The following is a 24,998-nucleotide window of genomic DNA, read 5'->3' on the forward strand; positions in this document are numbered from 1 at the left end:
GTCTCAGTCACAAGAAATGTAACACTAGATTATTCATAACAGAAAAATAAAAAAAATCATTACTGTCTTAACAATAATTCAATTTCCTCACATAATCTCTCTTATAACTTCGTCTGTTTTAACCCGTAAGTAAGGCCGCTCAAATCAAAAAAGCACTGAAAATTATCTTTGAAAAAGATATTTACAGTCACGAATTCCCCACAGAATCATTCGCTATTCAAGGAATACTTTGAACAAGTTTCACTGTTTTTCATGTGCAACAATGAAGCTGAATACCTCACCTGAATGGGGTAAGGGGGAAAAATCACTTCTGTTTGATGATGGGAGTCAAATTGCAAGTTTCCATACCTGCCAGTCTTCTTTTTTGCACTTCCAGCTCTGCCCATGCTGCCTTGCCATTTTCTTTTCCAGAGGCTGCAGTAAGTCTGAGATACGCCCGCAGTACTTCATAGGACTAATATTCATAAATCAGGCAAAGATACTGAGAGAAAAAATTTTTACAAATGTAAAAGAATTGTTCATCCAGCCTAGTCCAAGATTTTTCTTGAGGTATTGCATCTCTGACTTTCACATCTATCACTGCAAGAGCTTTACACATTGCATAGCAGAAAGCTTCTTTGGGTGATCACCACACTTTTTCTCTCCTAATCTTATTCCATTACAGTTAATCTACTGCCAAGCAATCCCTGTAAAATTAAGAGTATGAACAGATCAATATACCGTACAATATTCCTTTCCAGTCCAGCTAATGTTTTTAAGTTCCGTTTTATGTTCCCTTGTAATTACACAATGCAACTGGCTCCTGAAAATCAAGTTTTGTAGCCAGCAGCACGTAACCACAAAACACTTCTGTAAAGGAATGTGACATTGAATTGCTGAGGTGAACAGCTCGAGAGAGGGCACATCCAGCACCGGAGCGGGGGGGGAGATCAGCGTCCAGGAGCCTCAACTCAGAGCGACAAGAGCCACCGAGGGAGCCTCAAGTCCTCGACAGGACCTGCCCAGGAGCCGGCAGCTCAGCTGACGCCAGCAGGGACTCACAGCGGGCGGAGCCTGGAGCAGCGGCACCAGCCCTGAGTGGGTAAAAACCTGCCCCGAACAGAGCAGGTCGAGGCGGTTCGCGCGGGCAGGCGAATGGGGTGGTGAGCACTCGGCGTGTGAGCAGGGCCCGGTCCGGGAGCTCTGCTCTGGCTGCCCCGGCGGTGGCCAGCGTAGGCACCCAGACAGAGCCGATGAGAGGGGAGGCTGCAGTGCCGAGCTCGGGGTGCAGAGAGTGCCTGCACTGGTCTGGTGAGGGGAGGGTGCACAATGGGCAGGGCTGCACTCGGTGCTCCCTGGTGGAGGTGCTCCTGCAGCAGGGGCTGAGCTGCGGGATGCTGTTAATAGGCTGTGAGATGTCAGGGAAGCTGAGAGGAAGCAGGAATGCTTGCTTCCGGCCCAAACTGTGCAGGGGCCTCGAGCTTCACCTCTGCCTCATGAAGGAAAGAAGGAGGCCGTTAACCCGGGAAGCTGGGAATTAGTGACAAAAAAAAAAACAAACAAAAAAACAAAAAAAAGGAGGAAAAGGACAACCAAAAGCGAGGGGCTTCCCCCTAAATCCCCGGTCCCCGGGCAGAGCCGCTTTGCTGTCCTGCAGGGGACTAATGAGGAAACGCACTCGAGCCAGAAACAGCCGGCTGGTGCACTGGTAAAGAAGATCTCTACTGGTGCGGCTAGGAAAAAGCGGCGGGTCGTAGTAGTAGGGGACTCTGCTTTGAAAGGGACAGAAGCACCCGTCTGCCGGCCTGACCCAGTCCCAAAGAAGGTGTGTTGCCTACCGGGGGCATGGATCAGGGATGTGGCAGAGAGGCTGCCTGCTCTAGTAAGTCCCACAGACTATAACCCACTCCTGGTGATACATGTGGGTGCTAGGAATATAGATAGTAGTAGCCTGGGGAACATAAAGGACTACAGAGCCCTGGGGGACGTGGTTAGGGGCTCTGGAGCTCAGACTGTCTTTTCATCAATTCTCCAGGATACAGGGGAGGACCTAAAAAAAGCTAGGAGGATTGGCCAGGTTAATAAATGGTTAAAAGGGTGGTGTCATAGTCAGGGGTCTGGGTGTCTTGAACACGGGACTCAAGTTTGTAGGCCAGGTCTACTGGGGGCTGGTGGAGGTGGAGCGGTTTTGGTAGGAGGATTGCCAGACTGGTCAAGGATGCTTTAAACTAAGTGTGTTGGAGGAGGGGGGCATCATTCCATCCCAACACACCTAGTCAGTTGCCAGCACCTATAATAAATGCTCGGAGCAATGTAGAGATATTCCAGCCACTCCAGCCAATGAGCCGGCTTCAGTTGGAGGTCGGCTCAGATGCCTCTATACAAATGCCCGTAGCATGGGGAACAAACAAGAGGAATTAGAGATGTGTGCACATCTACGGAGGTATGATACACATCTATGGAGGCATTGCAGAAACATGGTGGGATGGCTCCTATGACTGGAGTGTTGGAATGGAAGGTTACAGGCTCTTTAGAAAAGACAGGCATGGCAGGTGGGGAGGGGGAGTTGCCCTTTGTGTTAGGGATAGGCTGGAGAGTATGCAACTCTGTCTGGGGACAGGGGAGCTGTCCACAGAGAGTTTGTGGGTCAGGCTTAAAGGGAATATAGCTATGGGAGACATTACTGTGGAGATCTGTTACAGACCACCTGATCAAGGAGAACCTGCGGATGAAGCACTCCATAGACAGATAGGAAAAGCCTCACCCTTGCCGGCCCTTGTCCTCATGGGTGACTTCAACCACCCTGACATCTGTTGGAAGGACGGTACGGCCCGGCACAAGCAATCCAGGAGGTTCCTCGATTGTGTGGAAGACAACTTGAGGAGCCGACAAGGAGAGGTGCCATGCTTGACCTCGTGCTCACCAACAGGGAAGGGCTCATTGGAAATGTGACTCTCCAGGGCAGCCTTGGATGCAGCGATCATGAGATGGTTGAATTTGAGATCCTCAGGACAGTGAGAAGAGCGTGCAGCAAGCTCACTGCCCTGGACTTCAAGAGAGCAGACTTTGGCCTCTCCAGGAACCTGCTTCGAAAGGTTCTATGGGATACAGCCCTAGAGGGCAGGGGGGCCCAAGATTCTTGGTTGATATTCAAGAATCACCTGCTACAAGCTCAGGAGTGTTGCATCCCAACGAGAAGGAAGTGCAGCAGGAGGGCCAGGAGACCTCCTTGGATGGATAAGGAGCTCCTGAGGAAAATTCAAATGAAAAAGGAGGCTTCTAATAAGTGGAAGCAAGGACAGGCAGCCTGGGAAGAATACAGGGATGTTGTCCGGGAAGCTAGGGACCAGGTTAGGAAAGCTAAGGTCCAGTTAGAATTAAACTTAGCTAGGGATGTTAAGGGTAACAGGAAGGGATTCTACAGGCACATAGCAAATAAAAAACAGACAAGGGAGAACGTAGACCCTGTCCGGAAGCTCTCGGGAGAACTGGCTACACAGGATTTGGAGAAGGCTGAGGTTCTGAATGACTTCTTTGCCTCGGTCTTCACTGCCAAAGGCTCTGACCAAACCACCCAAGTCTTGGAAGGCAGACACAGGGACTGTGAGAATGAAGACCTTGGGCCCACTGTAGGAGAGGATCTGGTTCGAGACCATCTTAAAAATCTGAACATGCACAAGCCCATGGGTCCTGATGAAATCCATCCGTGGGTCCTGAAGGAGCTGGCGAATGAAGTTGCTAAGCCGCGGGCTATCATATTTCAGAAATCATGGCAGTCAGATGAAGTTCCCAACGACTGGAAAAAAGGAAATATAACCCATTTTCAGGAAGGGGAAAATGGATGACCCAGGGAATTACAGACCAGTCAGTCTCACCTCTGTGGCTGGTAAAATCTTGGAGCAGATTCTCCTGGAAGGCATGCTAAGGCACATGAAAAACAACAAGGTGCTTGGTGACAGCCAGCATGGCTTCACTAAGGGGAAATCCTGCCTGACCAATTTGGTGGCCTTCTATGACGGGGCTACAGAACTGATGGACAGGGGTAGAGCAGTTGATGTCATCTACCTGGACTTGTGTAAAGTGTTCGACACTGTCCCACACAGCATCCTTGTCTCTAAACTGGAGAGACATCAATTTGATGGATGGACCCCTCCGTGGATAAAGAACTGGCTGGATGGCTGCACGCACAGAGTTGTGGTCAATGGCTCAATGTCCAGCTGGAGACCAGTAACGAGTGGTGTCCCTCAGGGATTGGTGTTAGGACCGGTCTTGTTTAACATCGTCGTCGCTGACAAGGGCAGTGGGATTGAGTGCGCCCTCAGCAAGTTTGCCGATGACACCAAGCTGTGTGGTTCGGTTGATACCCTGGAGGGAAGGAATGCCATCCAGAGGGACCTGGGCCTCCTGCTGCACTTCCTTCTAGTCAGGACACAACACTCCTGAGCTTGTAGCAGGTGATCCTTGAATATCAGCAAGCATTCTTGGCCCCCCCTGCCCTCTAGAGCTATATCCCATGGGACCTTACTAAGCAGGTTCCTGAAGAGGCCAAAGTCTGCTCTCTTGAAGTCCAGGCAGTGAGCTTGCTGCATGCTTTTCTCACTGTCCTGAGGATCTCAAACTCAACCATCTCATGATCACTGCAACCAAGGCTGCCCTGGAGCATCACATTTCCAACCAGTCCCTCCCTGTTGGTGAGCACGATGTCAAGCATGGCACCTCTCCTTGTTGCCTCCTCTGTTACTTGCAGAAGGAAGTTGTCTTCCACACAATCAAGGAACCTCCTGGACTGCTTGTGCCAGGCTATACTGTCCCTCCCACAGATATCAGGATGGTTGAAATCCCCCATGAGAACAAGGGCTTGTGAGCCCTTGCCCTAACTTTCTCTAGAGAGCTTCATCCACATAGTCCTCCTGATGGGTCAGCCTGTAGAAGATTTCTCAAAACTAGCCCACTTACTAATTCTTTTAAATATGTATTCTGAAGACTGACAATGTTTCTAACTGCTTCTACCATTTTCCCAAAAGAAAGAAAATGAAATTTCACACAGCAATTAAGTAATCTAGTTTTACAAATGGTTTAATATTTCATTAAGCTAATATGAAATCTATAGAAAAGGTTTACATACAGATGTATCCTACGAGAAATAAATTTTAAATTACTACCTTGTTAACTGAAAGACACAATCACTGAGGTTCTGAATGAAAAGCCATTCCCTTAATTGCGTGAATTCTAATATGATATTTGAGCCTGGTTGATCTCATATTCCCAGAGTTTCACCCAGAATTTTACTGGAATCAACACTAACTCTGCATATCCATCCACACAAAAAAAATGAAAAACTTGTTGAAACTGTGATCTGCATCTCTTTATTTATAAAAGGTACAGTAAAATACTAATTAAATGCATACAATAGCTGTTCCTTTGTGGAAACTACATCTTATTTAGCAGGTGTAACTGTGTGCCCTTCAGTATTGCAATGGCTCTCACCATGTTTTTGTAATTAATAGAAACCTTCCAATGCCTTGTACCACTGCAGAGAGTTGAGGTTCAATAACTAGGATTCTGGAGGTAGAGACAATCTGGAAAAAAAGAAGTCCTATAAAGGAATACACTCTAAAATATATGCAGCAACCCTTTCCCTCCCCACTTCTTCAATAAGTAGAAAATTAAAGTCACATCTCTTAGCCAGCTGTAAGAAACTGGATAGCCCAGGCTTCTGTTTCCACTTTGACTGTGCCCTTAAATTCCAGTTCTAGTATCTGCAACCACTGCTCCTCTTGCCATTCAACTCCACACAGCAGTGGGCAGCCCAATCACTCCCTAAAGGTGCTGGTGTGAGCTACTTCCATGTTTCTTAGATCTGGTCATTCACATGTTGGTCACAAAGTAACGCATTTCAGATTTAGCTATATTTTAATTCAAACACCGATAAAACAAGTCATTAGACAATCCTAACTCCATGTCAAGGTCTTCCAAAATCTTCTTTTGATTTGATTATTTTAAAAAAATCTTGGCTTATGCTTGCAGGGAATTGAGAACTTCAACAAGATTAATTACTCTGCTGTCTTCTAAAGCTGCAATATTTCTATTCTGTTTTCAAAGATTAACGCTATATCCTCAGAGACACCGGTAAGCATTATCAATTGTATTTTCAGAGAAGGAAATAAAGATACAGAGCAGTGCCATTATTGTCCCAGATGACTACCACATTCTGGGCCTTTTTTTTTTAACCCCTGGGCCAGCACTAAACAAAAATATTTACCTTTGTTATCTCTCCTAATCACCTGTTTGATACTGGCTCAAACACACAAAAATATTTTTAAACATTAAAAAATCCTTGCTCAATTTCCTACTCTCCTTGATCCTGCAAAGTTATGAGGGTTCACTTGTAACAACAGTGCCAATTCAGAGAACATCATGATGTTATTGAGGATGAAGAAAGGACTGAGAAAGAATGTCTACACAATGTATACTGAACACACCAGGCAGTATCCTGAATTCTTTAGCTGACACACAGGAAACAACCTAAGAGCACATCTCCTCTTTACCCCATACGTTCTACATCACTTACACAAGAGCAAATGCATACATGAAATCATTCTGAATCACTGGCATCTTTCACCTCTTCACCGGTATCAAAATTGTTTATGTTGTAAAGCAATGGTGAATCAAGCCTCATGATCTTTACAGGGAGCTTTGCCTCAGAGAGTAATGACAGACACTGAGACAGATCTCACAGATCTTTCCGAGTACAAATAGTATCGAAGTACGGTAAATGAAAAAATTTACAACTTCAGATTTTCTCATGGCATTCCTTCTTATAAATTAGCTTGTGATGTAAAAAAAAAAGCTAAAATTAAACTTGTCCACATGTACAACACATGGTGTGCAAGGTATTTCTGAACCAATGAATTGTGTGCACATCTCTGCCAACTGAGGTAGATTTTTTTCCTTGTTCTAAATATATTCCAGCATATACTTATTAAGTTCTCAGCAATGGTAAACAAACTGGTATCTTCAGTCTCTTTCAAGGTGGGCATTTTGGCTAACTATTTGATTCAGAAAGTGCATTCTCTTCATCCCCAGGTTGCGTAGGCTTGCTGTTTCCTCTTAAAGTTAAAAATGAGTATCTCAGTCCTCCTGCCATACTAAAGAAAAGAGAACAAAGGTGTCAGAGATACTTGGTGTTGTATATGCCATTCTATAAATATATACCCTTCCTTCCAGAAATTAAAGAATATGAACTAGCATAAATTAGGAGTGCCTCAGACCACGTAAGCCATCTGAGAAGCCAGCCCTGAGCTGACAAAGATCAATTATTTGTTTCTCAAACAGATTCAAACAAACAGATGTAATGGTTCATCCAAACACAGTTGTTACAGAAAGTAACAACTCACAAGTTATAACTCATATTCAATGGGCCCAGCTCATTGAGTGGGTGCTCTCACTTCTCACACCACTTGGCTTTTACTTGGAAGCCTCACAGCTCAGAACTGTTGCTCATAAAAAAACAGGCATATTTCCATAGTTAAGTTCCTACCACAGTAAGATTCAACACCTGAAAACAGACATGAAAAGACAACTAATTGTAATGAACTTTATATCCTGAGGCAGTGCTTCTTCAGGTTGGTAGTTTCAAAACTGCTTCACCTAAGTGGGCCAAACGAAACAAAATATAAAAATGCATCTCACTAACAAATTTTCCACTTTATAACAAATAAAGGTTATTCCAAGTTCCACTCACCAAATATTTAGCCCTATGAAGTTTAACATGGAGAATATGTAATCGCCACCAATCAACATTCCAATGTAAGCAATGGATATATTCTGAAAGGAAACAAAGACATTGCATTTATTCAAGTCAGTTTTCATCTCCAAGAATATAAATGGTAACAATTAATGTCTTTTCTAAGGAAATAGCTATATTCTGTTGCTGGCCACTTTAAAATCAGCATTTAAACTATATTCATGGGGTAACAGTCTTATGGGTATTGTCACAGTGAAATAAAATAATAAAAGCAGTATGTTTACTAAATGCACATAATACACCGAGAGTGACTCTCTGGGAATAAAAACAAAAACAAACCAAAAACCAAGAAAGAAAACAGAAAATCAGCTATTTGATATTAAGCAAAACAGAGCATGGCCACCTTCTGAAAATGTACTTTTTATCTTTGGAAAGCTCCTTTCAAATCCCATTTCTTAAAAGTAGGTTTTGGGTTCTCAAGCATAAAAAATATGTTTCAAAGCTTTTTATTATTGCTTTGAAATTGTTACCTCCTTACTTTGCCAACTAAATGTGTGTTGAAAGCACTTGGCTCAAGTTCAAGGAAGGCACAGTTAGAAGATTCTGCCTCTCAGCTCTCCCCCATCTAGTCTTGGGAAAATTGTCCCCCATAGACAGAAGGAAAGCTATAGAACTGCGTGATCATTTTACCAACACTGTGCTGGTTTCACATTGTCCAGCTAGTCTGGACAATGACATAATTTCTATGAGTTTCTGCTGGGGACTACAGCATCATAAAGTGCTTCTCACCTTTAAAACTGTTTAAAATGCCTCAAAGGCTATTGTTTCTCAGAAAACAGAAAAATAGTGTTGATCCATCTTAATGGTTCAATGCACATATAAAATTTAAAAGCACACTTCCAGGGCCACAGAATGAAAACTACTAGATTGATTAATCCTGCCAGCTTCAAAAAACAAACACGTAGCAAGCAATCAAAAAACTAAACAAAAAGAAAAAACACAACACCAAAACCAACACCAAGCTGTAGAAGAAGTACCATCTTCCTCTTGTGGATTTTGCTATGCTGGTGGAATTGTATTCCTTAGTCAAGGAATACAGGGAGCACCTTGAGGACTGTTATTCTTGCGCCTAATTCCTAGGATTCTGATAACTGTTTGACCCACAACTGCATGAGTTTTGTCTTTTGCTAAAACTCTTCCAGCTCCATTCTTCTCCTTAAACCGGCCAAAAAAAGGTGCTTGGATAGTCAGTGACTTTCCCTGCTCTGACATGCTGGCCTCATCAACATAAAGGAAGCTGCACTTGTTTAAAATTAAACTGGATTAGAGAAAACAGACTGCAAGGACACCAAGTTCAGTTTTTAAGATATGCATGTTTTGGTGGTGATCAAATTGACCGGAAACCAAAATTAAATCCTCCATTCAGCTAGAATACAAGTTCTCACACGGAGGGTGAAGCAGTTAACCATAAAGCAATACACTCGTTACCACAGTTTAGCCATTATTCTATGTGAATGCCCTATGTATTAGCTGCAACAAAATCAGTTCAGCCCAAAGTGAAAGTGGGTTAGTCTGTATCAGTTTGCACTGGAGTTGCATCAGGCCACCTTGACCTTGAGAGTAACCTGATACAGAACAGAAGCAGGTGACAGTACCTAATGAAATGTGGTTAGATTTACAACTTTCAATAGAAGTGGTTCAAGTTTCTCTTGTAGGAAAACTAAAAATACATTGATACATGGCTTTCTAGATATACTTGAGCTTCAGTGGAATAGAATGAAGTCACTTTGTGATGTGACCATGTCTGGCGCAAGCAATGTCTTAGAGTTAGCCCTCATTTTGAGTTTCCAGCTCAAAGCATAACCAGGATCACTACTGAGTCAATGCTCTTCCCTGTTTATTTGAGCATTCCTGGCTTCCTCTTCTGCCTCATAACTCACCTTGATGGCACCAACTACTGTCGTCGTGAGCGCAGAATTGTAATGACTGCATAGGACAGTAGAATACATCAAGAGAAACCTAAATCAGGTAAAACAGAAAGTTTTATAAATTCCTCCCAGAGACCTCAGAAGTTTAGCAACACTTTTGAAATTTTCGGATTGGTATTTTGCTGGGATCTTCAATCCCACCTGTTCCAAACCCTAAAAAAAAATAATTCTGTGGATCTGTATTTTAAGATAATGATGTACTATAAATACACATTAAATTTAAGCTGCTTTAGCTCTAGCAGAGCCAACCCTATTCTTTGTGCTTCTTATATGTCAGTATTTGAAGTTAGTTTGACCCACTGGTTGGTGATACATGAAGGAGCAGAACAGAAACCAACTCTTTTTCTATTCTTCCTCTGACTCAGCAGTTCCAACAGGAGCAAAGCATAGTTTCATTACTTTTGCTTTTCCGGGTACTTTAAAAAACACACTGCAACAGTTCCTATACACTAAAAGGCTTACATTCTATTAACTGCAAAGAAGAAAATCGGAAGAGACAGCCAGCAGAGATCCTGAGTACAGAAAATAAAAAGCTGAATGTTGTGATTTTGATCACTGTACTGTGATGTCAACACCACAGAGAGTAGTGATACTGTTATTTGCATTTTTAGAACTAACTAAAAGACAAGTCAGAAGCCCAGGGGGGGGAATAAATTTTCTTTAAATTTTAACATAACTTACTGGTGAGTCTTACATTTGAGATCTGCAATTTGAAACACTGTCACTAAAACACCTTACTTGATTGTGTTCTTACCCCAAAAAGCAGGAAAGAATAAATTGAAAGACAAACAAAAAATTTGTCCAGTGCTGGAAATGTGTTGCCTATTAAAAAAAAAAAAAAAAGAAAAAAAAGAGAGAATTACGTACTATATAATCAAAACTGAAAATAGATATAAAATGTAGTTAATATGAAAATGTGCAATCACAAAATGCATTTGATTCATATTATAATTACAAAACATTCATATACTACTGAAAACAGTTTAAGGAATTTAAATTCAGAAACAGGATGATGGCACACATGATGCCTAGACACACTCCTGTATCATGTATAACAGTGCACACATAAAACTGCACACTGCAAGCAATAAATAAAAATACAATACAGAGAATTTGTGATTTTATATTTATTGATAGTTAACAACAATTAATATTGTATAATCGATAGGGATATTTATAGATAAAACAGATATTCTGCAGGGAGCAAAAACAAATAAATAAATAACCTCCTTGAAATCTGTTTCATAGATTCTTAGAATCACAGAATAGTTAGTGTTAGAAAGGACACTAGACCACATCATCCAAGGCTCTGTCCAGTTTGGCCTTGAACACTGGCAGGGATGGAGCATTCACCACTTCTTTGGGCAACCAGTTCTAGTGCCTCACCACCCTCACTTCCTTATATCTAACCTGAACGTCCTCTGTTTAAGTTTGAACCCATTATTTTCTGTATTCCTAGTCAGCCAGGAGGAAAAGTGAATACTGGGACACTCACAGACTGCAGTCTCTAAAGACATAGTAACTACTATTCCAGAACTAGCGAGAGAAGCAGAAGCAATCTCCCTGTCACATAGACATGGTATTGATATTTTGACTGGCAAAAGATACATGCTGTGCATTGTCTGTGATAGATCAAGGTAAAAGGCTCTGCTAGGGTAAAAGCAAGCCAACTTCTATGGCCTGAAAATCTGCTGAATACAGATGTTATCTGCAATGATTTGTTGATTTTTCACCAGTATTTTTCCATTTTCTCCATTTTTTCAGAGATTTAATCTCTTTGCATCACATAGACACTGGTTATCCTTATCATTTAATGGCACTTTTAATATTAAGTGAGCAAGCCAATGTGTATGTGCAATAGGCAATATGCATTTATCTGACATTTATTTATTCTTTTCAGGTAATTGAAGATTAAATTGTTTGTGCCAAATCAACAACTCCTTATTTTTCCCATGGAATAAACCTAGCAGCAAGGTAAATTTCTTTGTCCAGTTCTCCTAAAATGCCTCCAGCATGACTGCTGGGAAAGCAGTGGAAACCTTACAGTCAAACTTGGACCCCAGTACATCTGCCAAGAAAGGCATCAGCTGCATTTTCCTAAACTGGCAAAAGGTCATGCTGGACTGACATCATAAGAAGAGACTTCATATTCAGAGCAGATCTAAATCCATCATTTTCATGGAATGACAATTTTTCCACATAAAACAGACTTCTAAGAACACAACGACAAAATCATGTGAATTCAGGGCACAACACAGGACACTGCAACGATTTATGAGACCCTCAAGCTTTGTAACATTTTTTATTGGCGAATCTCAAACATTTCCAAAAAGTAATATGAGTAATACTCATTTTACTGGTAAGAATAAGTCAACTCAGTAAGTCTGCAAGGGAGACAAAAAGCCACAAACCTCTTGGTCCAATACTTTATGTGCCAGGATATTCTGCCTAAGGTGTTATTAGCTATGGAGAGTCACACTGTCATTCCATAAGAATGCTACGTATAGGTTACTAAACTAGACTGAGACTAAACAGGAATGTGTTCTCTGTATCAGAATGACAGACTGGAAATTGTCTGGTTTGGGTATCTGCAATCTTATTTTATAGCATGTGGCAAATCACACATCGCAAGAGTTATCACAAATGCAGCTTCTCCTTAGAGTGAATAATTAAAAGTTCTTACCTATGTAGGGCAAGCCGAAGTCACATATTTCAAATACTAGTCGCTAATATGGAGGTAGGATTACCTCTTTAAAAACAAACAAAAATTGCTACCAACCTCCCCCTCCTTTTGAAAACAAACAAAAAAAAAACCACCAAAAAATCACCTTGAACAAAACACCGTTAGCAGTCTGAGATATGCAGTATTGCTCCTTACCTGCTGAAAGTCTCCAGTAGAAAAGCTAATAATAACTGTTGGAATCACCATGAAACAAGCATTATAGAAAAGGACACCATATTTCCCCAGCTCCTGTGGAAAATGAAACATGGTGTTTGCAATTACAAGCCAACTGGGAACAAAACTAAATATTACTCTGGTAATCTATTGTTAATGAGCAGGTAAAACATAGTACATTTCAATTTCAAATACAAGCTTGTGACCCTTGGATTCAGTGTTTAGTACTGAGCTGGGTCTCCATTTCAGTCACTTTGCCTGTATGCTCAGGAGAGTATTACTGCTCTGTTATATCTTGGACAGCTTCTACAACACCAGCTAGTTAGAAAGTTCCCAAGGCACTGGTCCAGAACTGCTTTGTGTTAGACTCCATGTAAGCCTCTGCATGGCCAAGGGATTACCCCACACCATCTACTGCAAATCAACCACAAAAGCCTAGGGCTGGGTGCCTCCCTATTGCAAGCATAACAAAAATTAACGAAGTCTGACTCCTAGATGGAGCATTTGCAATCACTGGTAACTGATGTACCTTCAAGTAACTTGGGGCATGCCATACATCCTGTTGGTTAACTTGCCTGACAAAAGGCAGAAGATAGGGGAATGAAAAAGCAGCCTTTCCTTCCTCCAAATTCAGTGACGCTACTTAGTAAATCTCTCCAGCTTCTCTCTTGCTTTACAAAGAAACCCCTGTATTCTGCAGAAAGCTATAGGGCTGTTAAGTGCTGCTCACAAAGAAACATGCGGACTCTGGACTATATGTGACTCCTGAGATATATATTTTCACAGACTGAACCACAAAAGTCAGTGACAAAACCTTCATCCCGCATCCTCAGGACTGCTGTTTGCTATGTCTTGGTACATTTTAATGGCATTGCATTTGAAGAGCAGCCTGCTCAATGTTTACGTAAAGTATAATGTATCGAGGTATCACCTAATTCTTTCTTTCTAATATTTGGGTTTGGTAGACTTGCTATTAAATAGCTAAAAAAGATAGCAGTTTTTGCGGTTATTGACTTAAACGGGACAGGTCACTGCTCCTACCCAGAAGATTATTACATAAACCTCACTAAATGTGTGTTTCTATTAAAAAAGTCATCTTCCTTAGAAGTACAGATCAAGTTTACTAATCAAGTAAATCAAGTTTATTAAGCATGCACCCATCAACTGAAATATGAAAGCAATCAAAACTAATTATTAGTTCCTAACTGTATGTTCATAGTCCTATCATAGGCAACCCACTGTAATGATACTGTCATAATATTAAACTCAACCTAATCACCACAGTTACCTTTGGATCAATTTTCTGCTTTGTGTAAACTCCATTTGCTGCCGTAAAGATATCATTCAGCAATACAAAGGTGTAACCCTCCAGATTAAAAGACAGATCAGACCTGGGAAAGAAATATTATATTGTAAATAAAAAAAGAGTATACAATGCATTGCAATTATTTGTTTATTTAAAAAAAACTATCATAAATGAGGAAATGCAAATCCTGACAGCTGCAGCAAGTCACAGGTTGTGCTTCAAGCCCTCTTTGTAAGTCAAAGTACTTTATATTTCTTCAGTCACAAGACCATCATAAATGAGTCATCAGAGAGTTCCCAGTACTCAGCGTGGAAGTGTTAGGAAATGTACAGTTTCATTCTATGAAAAATTCCATCTACTTCAATCCTGACAACTTCTCCAATTATTACTGAGCATACTTACCTATTTCTTTCAACACAAGAAATAACTAGGGAAAAACTACTTGTGTTTTACAGGCAGCCCAGATGTATTGTCACCCTTTCTGTTTTGACTAGTCACCTCACGGATGTAGGGATATTCATTTAATAAGACATGGCTCCCACCCGAGTCACATCACATGGAAATTAGAACACTTGTACACAGCAAAGCCCAGAAACAAAAAAATAACACTACATTTCCAGCTCAGTAAAGGAATATTCACAGAAAGAAAACAAAGGAGACTGGCATAGCAGTACTTTGTAAACTTTATCTAAAATAATAAAAAAAAGACATTGCTTAACTCAAAACAATATTTGACAACAACAATGAAAAAAAAAAAAAATCAGGCTTTCTATCCAGAGCAAAAGAACATTGATACTAGGAAATAAAAGCAGCATTCCTCACACAGTTTTAACTTGCTTTATTTGTGATCCTGTAAAAAAGTAAAACCTAGAGGGGAAAAAAGAAGACCCAAATACTTCCAACTGGAATTAAATTTTTCCCTTTGTATTCCTGCACTTCCAAATGATGTCAGTAGAGAGATTTTTGAAACCAGCTTAATCCAGAGTAATTGATCTTAATTTAGGTTTACTTGTCACAGAAAAAAATCCTCCTCTTTTCTCTCCTTTCATAACAGGACTTCATATAACAAATGGAAACCTTACCCAGCTGCTATGAAAGCTCCAAGAATTATGGCAAATACGCTGACTACAATGCTCAGTGGATATCGTTTCCTGTAGACAAAAATTAAGACAGTTCACAGTTTCATTATTTGAAAAGGAGATTAAATAGCTGGCTGCCTGAAAAGTTCCAAAGCAATTAGTAATCAGAGAACATTTAACACAAGGGCACAGTCATGATAACCTTACAGAAGCAATGTTATTGACCATGAGCCATGCTGTCAGACTTTGGCCCTGAGAACAGAGATTGAAAAAACATTGTGAACATTCTGCTGCTAGATAATTTCAAAAGTAAAGACTAAAGGTTTAAAGTAACAACCCTGGAACAAACTGTAATTTACTGTGTATTTGTATTCATAATGGACATACTACAGTGTCTTTCCAGAATCCAATAATGGAAAATCACGACACATCTCTCATGCAGTTTTTCATCTCACCTTTCTTGGGGAAGGTGCTGTATAGCACACTGTCTGGGCTATTTTTCAAGTAGATACTTGTTTTGAAATTGAACTGAAACCTTGTACTGAAGGGGAAAGCACAGAAGCTTATGACATTCTTCACTATGTAAACAGCAGCACTACTGCAGAGTAGAAAAAGCGTAACAAATAACTATTCTGCTTCTTTTATCTCTACTACTTTATTTAGAAATGTCTTAATACTGCAGTGTGCCTTACAGACATTTGCCTTTGCTAGCCCCAGCTCTGAGCTGGCCTGAGAGAAAAGATCCATCAAAACAAAATGTACAATGCTCTTGCAGAAATCCTGTGTCAAAAATCCTGTGTCAAACGAGCCTAACTGTGGACCACTGTCCCAACAACAAAGTTATATGCTGTCTCTAGATATCTTAGGCTTTGATCATAGTGGCTCTTGACAGTAACAACCCAAATCTTGACTGCTTTTCAAATTCTGAGGTAATCCAGCATGGACTCTTTGGAGTCCTTTCATTTTCAGCTCTGAAGAAATACACTGCGGCAGCCTGTAAGAATATAGTGTTCTGCTCTTAAGCTTCCTTTAGTCTAGGATGTTACTTGCACTCATACACCACATTCCTGTAGTCCAGCTGGGAGCTGATGACAACCTCACTGACTCACATTTTTCTCAGTTCCTCATGTGAGTCCTTAGGCCAACAAGAGAAGACAGCATGTTCTGCTTTTCCTGTAAGAACTTACAACTAGAAAAGAATCCCAGAACATCCCTAAATATGTATCACATTGACCAACTGCTGCTTCAGTCAAAAAGAGATGACAGTCTACCTGGGGCTTTTGAAAAGCTTTTCCCTGATTGCCATTCTCGTGTTGCCTGGGCTCAGCTTCAGCTGATATATTTATATTCATGTTCTTCCAAGTCAGTACAACTGAAACTAGTGATCCCAAGCTGCAATACCATATATGTCTTAATTTCTCATTAAAAATAATGTCCGAGTTATGCTCTGCTTACCTGATTCCTGTGTAGCAGTCAAAAGAATGAGCTGTGTAAATGACAGCTACTTTTCCCCCCATATTCATTAAAATGCATATATCTATGTCTTCAAAAAAGCTACATAAATCCACTTTCTTTGCTTTTCTTTATATGTCAGTAAAAATCAATAATCTGATGAGATGCCACTAGTAATCCATTTTATATGATCTAAAATGACGGTATCTTATATATTAAAAAAAAAAAAAAAAAAAAAAGATCACCCAAGTATGATGATTTCCAGCAGTAAAGTAAGTGGAATGGTAAACTTCCTGAGCACAGTAAACATCGGCAAACTGTCAAAAAAACACATAAAAATTCAAGCATTGCATCAGATTAACGGCATGTTTATGTTCTAATTCTTATTTAAGTTTACTAACCAGAGGATAAAACCATTAGTTTAGCAATAGGCAACCAAAACAAATTTCTAGCCACTTAGCTTATATGAGAAAATGTCAGTCTGACACTAGAGTCGGATTACATAACCAAATTATTGACAAATAACAGGATTTGCCAGTTTGTAAAACAATGCAACTGGCTACCTCCTAAAAGGTCCCTCTGCATCAGTGAAATGGAACATAGAAGCTATTTTCTACCTAGCACACCCCCTACGAAATAATTCCTGGGCAGAGTAAGTAAAAATTATTTCTGTTGTAAACGTAAAGGACACACAATAAACCTGCCTTTGAAAACATGTAACAGAAATAAAATACAAAGAAACCATGCTTAGTAAACAAACTGTGCTTTAAAAAAAAGTAAAATAAATCCACAAGAAAAAAATCACAGAAAGTAGGAAAGGTGGGATCAGCTGCGAGCACCAATAAACAGCTACTTTTGAACAACATACTGTTGTTCTACAAAAAGTCACTGGAAATTTTTCAAAATTTGAGAAAACACTTGCATCTGACACTTTGGAAATCTGACAGCATGGCCATATGGACCAATTAATGCCCTGTTCAAGATAACTTTTAGCAACTGCATTAATAAGTGATACAAATCCCAACATGAAGTATAATCACTTTCCAACAGACATTTTGAAGTTACGCACAGGATCATCTACACCTTAGAGACAACCCAAACGAGGTGAAAAATTCTAAAATGTAAACAAATGTCACATAATTTAACAAAATGATAATGGTAGAAACACTGCAGCCATTCTTACTTTTCTGTTATAAAAATCAGTTATGAAAGTAATTCTAAAATATGTCAGCTACAGGAGGATATGTTACACTTATGTCTAAAATAACTTACTAAACTTTTTTCTTTTACAAATACAGTGAGGAAATGGGAAAGAAGAACCCATGAATCCAACTTTTACAGGATTTTTACCCCTTGCAAAAGAAAAGGGTAAAATCCAAACAGTTTACTTATATCTTCCATTTACTGTACCTGAGTTTGCTGGTACTTGATAATCCACTTATGTGGTTTCCAACATAAATCAGAGGCAGAGGAAACAACTGTGATAAAATTAAAAGCACAACTCAGATTATTATGTTTTAAGCACTGTTAAGAAGCTTTGTTAGAATTTGATAATTGTATTAATATGAGATGTACTTTTAGCAAGAAGAGGTTTTTATTTAAGGAAAAAAGAGAATCAACTGTGCTGCAAACTGATCTGCAGCTCTTGTTCATGTGACCACTCACAACCACAGCTCCACTGGTTTCATTAGGAGAGTTGCAATCTACCTCTAATGAGACAGAGACTCCTCTTAAATGTTAAACGGTTTTATTTGAATTACTTACAATCCTCTGATTAATACCCATCATAACATCTGAATGGTAGGCATAAAGTAGTATTAATAACAGTAGTTAAATAAGAAGGAGAACAGGTGAAATAAAAGACTAAATAAACTTCATACTAAGTAAGCATCCTGTGCTTCTCTATGTACTCCACATTAATATGCCTGGCAGACACACCATTTCAGATCTACCCAACAAATTATGCTATGTAAGATAACAGAATGCAAAAAAAAAAAAAAGTATTTAGGGTAAAATAAACTTTACTTAATCCAGCTTCTATCATAATGAGACTGACTTGCACAGAAACATATAGGCCTTAACACAATACAGAGAAACAGTAAGTGATACTCAAAGCCTTAAGAAAATGTGCAAGGGAGGCATCCCTACACAATACTCAGCTGCAGCTCAAAGCTCTTAATTCTCCCACCACAGAAAAGATGCAGAAGATTAAAACCAACCAAAGTACTCAATGGGGACAAAGGTGGTGTGTACATCTAATCCCACTCACTATTAGTCAAATGGAGCTGAAGCAGGAGAAAGAGGAGTCCTCTATCCTACCACGTAATAGCTGCTGTTGTGCCAATACATGCTCCAGGAGACTGATCAGCAAACTGTGATTGGAGGCTACACCCTCTCATACCATTGTGTGCTGGAAAAGCATACAAAGGAGTAGGCTGCACTTTATCTATGTTAACAATTCTGCATTTCTTTGACAGCAAAGCAGAGAGAAAATTGCAGTAAAAGTTAACTACAGCTAAATAAAGTTAACTTTTAAGTGAAAGCAAAAGTAAACAGGATTATAAACAGGAGTATAAGTAACAATAAATACTCAGCCTGTCAACATACATTTGGAAAAAAATTATAATGTACTATCTTTTCTACAGATTTTTTACAAAAATTTTCTATTTCATTCATAGGATGAAAGCAGAGCTGACATTACATTTGTTCTCCTCTGAAATCCATCTGTTGTAAAGATAAAATTACAACATCAGAGAACAGTGAAACATTTATTTAGAAAGGGTCAAGAACTCCAAAGCTTCATCACTAACAAAAAAGCACCTTGCTAATTTAAAAACTCCAACTGAAAGAACTGAGCTCATAAACCAGTCCTGGAATGAAAAGCAATGATAATCTTAGTGTCAATGAAAGCAAAAGTTGTCAAAAGGATGAAGAGTCAGTCAGAAGAGGCTTTAAAAAGTAAAGAAATCAACAATGAGTAAACCATCTGATTAACTGTGACTAGTCTAATCCAGGACTACAGGCAATATATGTCCTAGGTGCTGCAGTGCTGACTGCTCCCAGCATATCCAGGGAAGTATTGCAAAGGATAGATATTATTAAAACAAAGAAAATGGTTGCTGTATTTTTTTCAGTGAATTTATACTAACGCTAAAATAAAGCCAACAGCAAAGAAAGGGCATAGTATAGTGTAACAGCGGGAGGTGGAGGGAAGATGCTTCTCGACATCGTTCAAATGCAGAACTCAAAACTACCCACTTGGAAACCTTCTTCTTTCCTATTTTGGAATAAACAAGGATTGTCCATTTTATAATTTGCCAATAATTTCAGTCTGCATTACGAAGAAACAGCATTCACAAAAGGCTGCAAGACATTCATAGTAAACCTCATACTGATAGTACAAGATTCTGCAGTGAAGATGCTGGCCTGAAAAGCTATGATATCTGAGCCCTGCAGCAGAGCTGGGAGCTAACTCTGTCTGTACCTCTGAGCAAACACTGACCAATAAACTGCAACAAAAAAAAATAAATGCACAGGCTTATGCATCAAAGTAAAGCTCCAGCAATATTGCACATAGACACAAAAGCCTACAAGGATCATTGCTGTAGTAATTTCAGCTTCCAGTCTGAGATAATAAAAGATCCTCTCATATCTTCTCTGTCCTGCCTCTTCAGACCATGTACACTTTAGGTAGGAGCTATGCCCTGACTACAATATTTTCAGTGAGCATTATTTTAGTCACTCCTGTGGAACATAAATCTTACATTTGGAGTCAACTGCTGTTCAGGTTTTTGGTCTACCACATATTCTTTTTCTATTGTTTTATCACATGTCCCATTCAAATTTCCAAGCAGCCTTCTCTCTTCCTACTGTGATCAAATTTTTTTCTGAAACACAGATCTCCCATTGATCCTAGAGGGAACTCTATATATCCAGAAAAATACTTCAGGAATCTGAAAGATTTCATCAGCTATATGAAGGTACAGCACCTTTTCCCATGTACTACGTGCCAAAATGCCACCAGATTTCTTTGCAAACAAAAGGCGTGAATATTGCAGTGAAATTAACATGGTCAAACCTAATATTAAATGAAACAAAAATATAAATAATCACACTTGACAAACAATGCAATTTTTATCTGTTGTTCTTTTCTATCTTGTCTCCATAAGACAGAATGCCAGTATAAGAGGTAAGATTTTATTATTAATATCAGAACCTATGCAACCCTTACCTTTAGAGGTATACTTTTGTCAAAATCAGGGAAGTGAACAATCTTATTTATTTTTGACACATACAAGATAAGTATAGTGGCTGCCATCTAAACAAAGAGAAAAAACAAGAAGTCATGTAAGAGCAAAACTGTCATGTACAAATGAAAGAACTGCTTCAAAAACAAAATCTTTACATGCATTTGACAAATGCTAGGTATTATGCATTTCTGTTAAAGAATAATACAGAATGCAATTAATAAATTGGAATAGCTTTATTCCTATGAATTTGGCCAGTTATATATTTAAAAGTATAATATAGACATATGCTTTACTAGCTTGAGAAAATTAGCGGCCCTCTGTAAAACAATGCATGCTGAGAAGGAGCTGAGAAATTAAACAGGACAGGATCCCAGAGTAGTGATGCTATTTTCACAGAGTGCTGATTAGTCTGAGGAAACACTCCTACATTTTTTTTTGTAATCTGAGGCAGGGGTTGCACATTGATCAGTCTGTTGACAACATGAGGAAGAAACAATAAAGAGATGGACATGATGAAGGAGAATATCAGAGCAATCACACATCATAACTTGATGCTTGCCCCAGGGATGAAAAAAAAATTAACATTTTTCTTATTAAAAAATACAATAATAGACCATCTAGAGGATGGGGTGGAATCACACTCTGCAGACTAAAGCATTATACCATATTATATGCACTTTACAAAATATTCAGGGAAGTCTTGGAAGGATCAGACAACAAAAAAATGGAAATGCTACTAAGTCTTAAGTTTTGCAATGAAACAAAGCCATATCATTGCCCTTAACATGAATTATTGCCACATTTTACATTCTTTGGCTTCCACTGAAACATCATCTGGGCGGTTCCTTGAGCAGATGTGTGAAACTCTGCCTCACCCTCTCACACTGTCAAGACTTTACAAGATATTTTAATTTTACTTCAGCACCAAGCAGCGGAGATGTCAGACTTGCAGTACCTTGTTTTCACCTCTTTCTCATTAACCCTTGGCTTGCAACCTTAGCAGAAAGTAAATCCTCTGTTTTAAATGTATTTGCCTAAATCACACCTGCTTCGAAGCTCCATCTTTCCCAGCCATACCTCTGCAGTCATACATTTGAACTTGGTTTTACAATGATGCCTACTAACAACAAAAAGAATAAAGAATAAAGAATAAAGAATAAAGAATAAAGAGAAAAGAAAAGAAAAGAAAAGAAAAGAAAAGAAAAGAAAAGAAAAGAAAAGAAAAGAAAAGAAAAGAAAAGAAAAGAAAAGAAAAGAAAAGAAAAGAAAAGAAAAGAAAAGAAAAGAAAAGAAAAGAAAAGAAAACTTCCCAGGCAGTAGTTTTGACTTGAAACTTCCTTGATCTCACTAAAACAAATCACTCTTCCTTACATCTAATCCATCTAATTCAGAAGACAAGCAGTGCAGTATAACTGAGATTCCCACCCCTTATGCTCATTCCCCCCATACTAACATTAGTTTAATTTACAAAATAATAAGTACATTTAGTATGCTTTACTTGTGAACATACCTGTCCAATGCCAAGAAACACTGGTGATGGGAAGCTGAAAAACATAAACAGATATTTAATTCTGAGAAAAAAAAAAATTAAATTTAGCACCAAAGCCAACAACTGGACGTGTGGATTCTGGCCTGTCCTTCAGAAGAGTTCAGGAACTGCTACCCTTATTGGAGGCCTAACATTTTATTTCTGCTGCAGCAAAACACAAGCTGCATCCACATAATATAGCATATGCACAGTTGATCAATTCTAAATTACTAATTATTTTGGTGATATTTGTAAGTGATGGTAACAACACATTTGGAGAACTCTAACAAGGCACTATTTTTTGAGTGACCTCACATATGCATTGTACCCTGAGATGGTATAGTAACTTAAGTCTCTTCCACTCGCCCTAACTTCGAAGCTTATGTCCACAGCCCAAACATACTAAGAGTGCGGTTTTGTGAAAATACAGGTACCTAGGTAAATGTAGAAACACTTATTGTCTGCTAAACCAGCTAAATTCTTGCCATACCCCCTCAGTTATCTTTATTGGAAAGCATGGATACTTACATATTAAGAAAGCAGAAACTTTAGCTGGAATCCTGAAAAGCCTGAGTGCTTCCATTTTACCCCCTAAATTGACATAAAGTTAAAACCAATCAATGCATGGCACTAACCGTTAACTCTCTGTATGCACACTGAAACACAAGTAAAGAAGTTATTTATGAATGACGTCTGGTTTTTGTCATAACCAGGACTAGCAGGAGCCTCTCTGCCCAAAAATCTTGGGTATCAAGGAGCTCCCTGACCATGACAGCTTCTGCTGCCTCCCTGGAGTCATTCAGCATCTTGCTGGACTGCACCATCAGGAATGTTTGCACAGAAACCTGTATCCAGGAAGTCTAAATAAAACCCATTTCATTCTCTGTGCACATCTGCACTAAAAAATGCCTGAGGAGGATTCACATTCACAGCAAGTGTTGTGATTTTTCACTATCAAGGCTCCTTAAGATTGTGGGTATTTATCACAGAAGGCACCGAGAACTGTGACACTACTGCCTGGTGTGCTGAGAAATGTAAATCTCAAATGAGCACCAATGGGACAGGAACATAGTATTAGCAAAAGGAAGAAATGCTCCGAAATACAGCAGAAGGGCTACAATGACATGGGAGTTGGAACACTGAAAAAAGACTCAGGAGCGGCCAGTAGCAAAATTGATTATAGGAAACAGAGGTACTAGGGGGAAGGAGAAAAAAATAAATAAATAAAATAAGCAGAAGAAACAGGACTTCCATTTATAGTCTTGTGACTCCTAAACTGGCTTGTACATACAGCTACACCATATAAATATGGAGACTTCTGTACAATGTAGATTTCTCCAGGAATTTTTTATTTGAAGAGCCCTAAACAATCCCAGCTGTAAGGTATGTATACAAAACTTTGGCTTACTGATGGGCCTGCTGTCCTTCATTACCTTTCACGGATGTGCTAGACCTATGTCAGGGACTTACTGCAGATTGTATGATGAAAACCACTATAAAACAAAATCTCAACTTGCCTTGCATCATTTCTGGGAGATGTTCTATACACCTGTTCTGTGTTCAAATAACACTGAATGTTAAAAAATAAATGCAAGTTTTGCTTTTTAACTTTTTTTGCTTTTAAACATTTCTCACATTTTGGGTGGTTTGTTTTTTTTTTTTTTTCCTAGTTCAGAATGAGCTGAAACACAGCAAATCCAGAGCAAACTTTTAAAGCAAAGAATAGTAATGGTGAAAAGATCACAGCTACAGGACAACGACTCCATATGGGATGCTCCATCAAGCCAAAGATGTAGCTTTGGTGGTTTTATGATGAGATTTTCAAGGGTTTGCTTTTTGTTACCTCAGAAATGAAAGGTAACCAGACTGGCAGGCACAGTTAGGGGAAGCGCTGTTTCCCTCAAGGACCTAAGGTGGTATAACCGGTGAAACGGCAGCCTCGAAGCTGGGAATAAGGAAAGGCCTTCGAGGAAAAGACTAGCCTGCTTCAAAAGTAAGCCTGACAGTGACTTTGCCGTCGGGCGGTGTTGCCAAAGTGGTACATACTGGACAAAACGGGGCCTGAAACTGAAGCCATCGACCCGGCTCTCAGCACTTACCATGACAGCTCCTGTGCCGGTGGGCCAGGTGACTGCCCCGGCCTGACACCCCTATGTGATGTGAACGGCAATGGGAAAGCTCCCCGACGGGAGGTGCGGGGCGGCCCGGCTCTACTCCGGTTCGGGAGCTCGCCCTCGCCAAACAGTGAGCGGTCCCGCTGCCAGTCCACGGGACGGCCGAGCCGGAACAGGCCCCGCCGCCAGCCCTGCCGCTGCCTGTGGTCCGGCCCGCACCGCCGGCCCTCACCTGTAGGAGCTGAGCAGGGTCTTGTTCACCAGCACGATGAAGAATGAGCACGTCCCGTAGAAAAGGGCTGAGAGCACCCTTGGAAGTGCCGACGGAGCGGCACAGCCCGCCGCCTCCCCCACGGCCTGCTCGGCGCTCATTGCTGCGAGGAGCAGCTGCGGGCAAGGCTTCACCGCGCACTGCACTACTGCGGCCGCCCGGACCACCGCCCCTCCTCTCGGGCCCGGCGTGGCCCGGCCCGGCCCGGCCCGGCCCTGAGCAGCGGGAACCGGCAGCGGCTGCAGGGCGCTCCCTGGCGGGGCGGAGCACTGTGGGGAGCCCTGGTGTGAGGCCCGCAGCCGCCCCACCCCTCTCTCTTCTCTCCGGCCCAGCCCCGAGAGCGCAGCCCGCCGGGGCTCTGCCGAGAGGGAGGGTACGAGGGGTATAA

General features: G+C 40.4%; 1 protein-coding gene across 5 annotated transcripts; it reads right to left on the reverse strand.

Annotated features, from left to right (window-relative positions):
* Positions 1-5,873: 5,873 nt before the first annotated feature.
* Positions 5,874-24,765, reverse strand: SLC35D2 (solute carrier family 35 member D2). Of its 5 annotated transcripts, none has more exons than XM_062624545.1 (12): positions 24,572-24,764; positions 22,208-22,241; positions 20,679-20,765; positions 17,858-17,925; positions 16,693-16,764; positions 14,999-15,067; positions 13,899-14,001; positions 12,593-12,685; positions 10,469-10,536; positions 9,667-9,712; positions 7,724-7,806; positions 5,874-7,127 (listed from the first exon to the last, which is right to left on the reverse strand). In XM_062624545.1, the coding sequence occupies exons 1-12, from the start codon at positions 24,709-24,711 to the stop codon at positions 7,025-7,027; spliced, it is 966 nt and encodes a 321-aa protein (XP_062480529.1). In that variant the 5' UTR covers positions 24,712-24,764; the 3' UTR covers positions 5,874-7,024. The 5 variants fall into 5 exon arrangements, with proteins under 5 accessions (XP_062480529.1, XP_062480528.1, XP_062480532.1 ...); XM_062624544.1 differs by having other exon boundaries at positions 9,667-9,745; XM_062624548.1 differs by lacking the exon at positions 24,572-24,764 and adding an exon at positions 24,325-24,552 and having other exon boundaries at positions 9,667-9,745.
* Positions 24,766-24,998: the final 233 nt, after the last annotated feature.

This window comes from Pezoporus occidentalis, unplaced genomic scaffold (assembly GCF_034315485.1).
Source record: "Pezoporus occidentalis ecotype Australia unplaced genomic scaffold, CSIRO_AGI_Poc_V1 ctg27, whole genome shotgun sequence".
Classification (NCBI taxonomy): domain Eukaryota; kingdom Metazoa; phylum Chordata; class Aves; order Psittaciformes; family Psittacidae; genus Pezoporus; species Pezoporus occidentalis.

Coding starts and splice junctions, on each gene's coding strand:
- SLC35D2 (XM_062624544.1), bottom strand. CDS start 24,711: ATGAGCGCCGAGCAGGCCGTGGGGGAGGCGGCGGGCTGTGCCGCTCCG. Junction 12,686..13,898: donor AGCAGAAAATTGATCCAAAG/GTAACTGTGGTG, acceptor CATTTTCCACAG/GAGCTGGGGAAATATGGTGT. Junction 7,807..9,666: donor CAGTAGTTGGTGCCATCAAG/GTGAGTTATGAG, acceptor GTTTCCTTTCAG/AATATATCCATTGCTTACAT.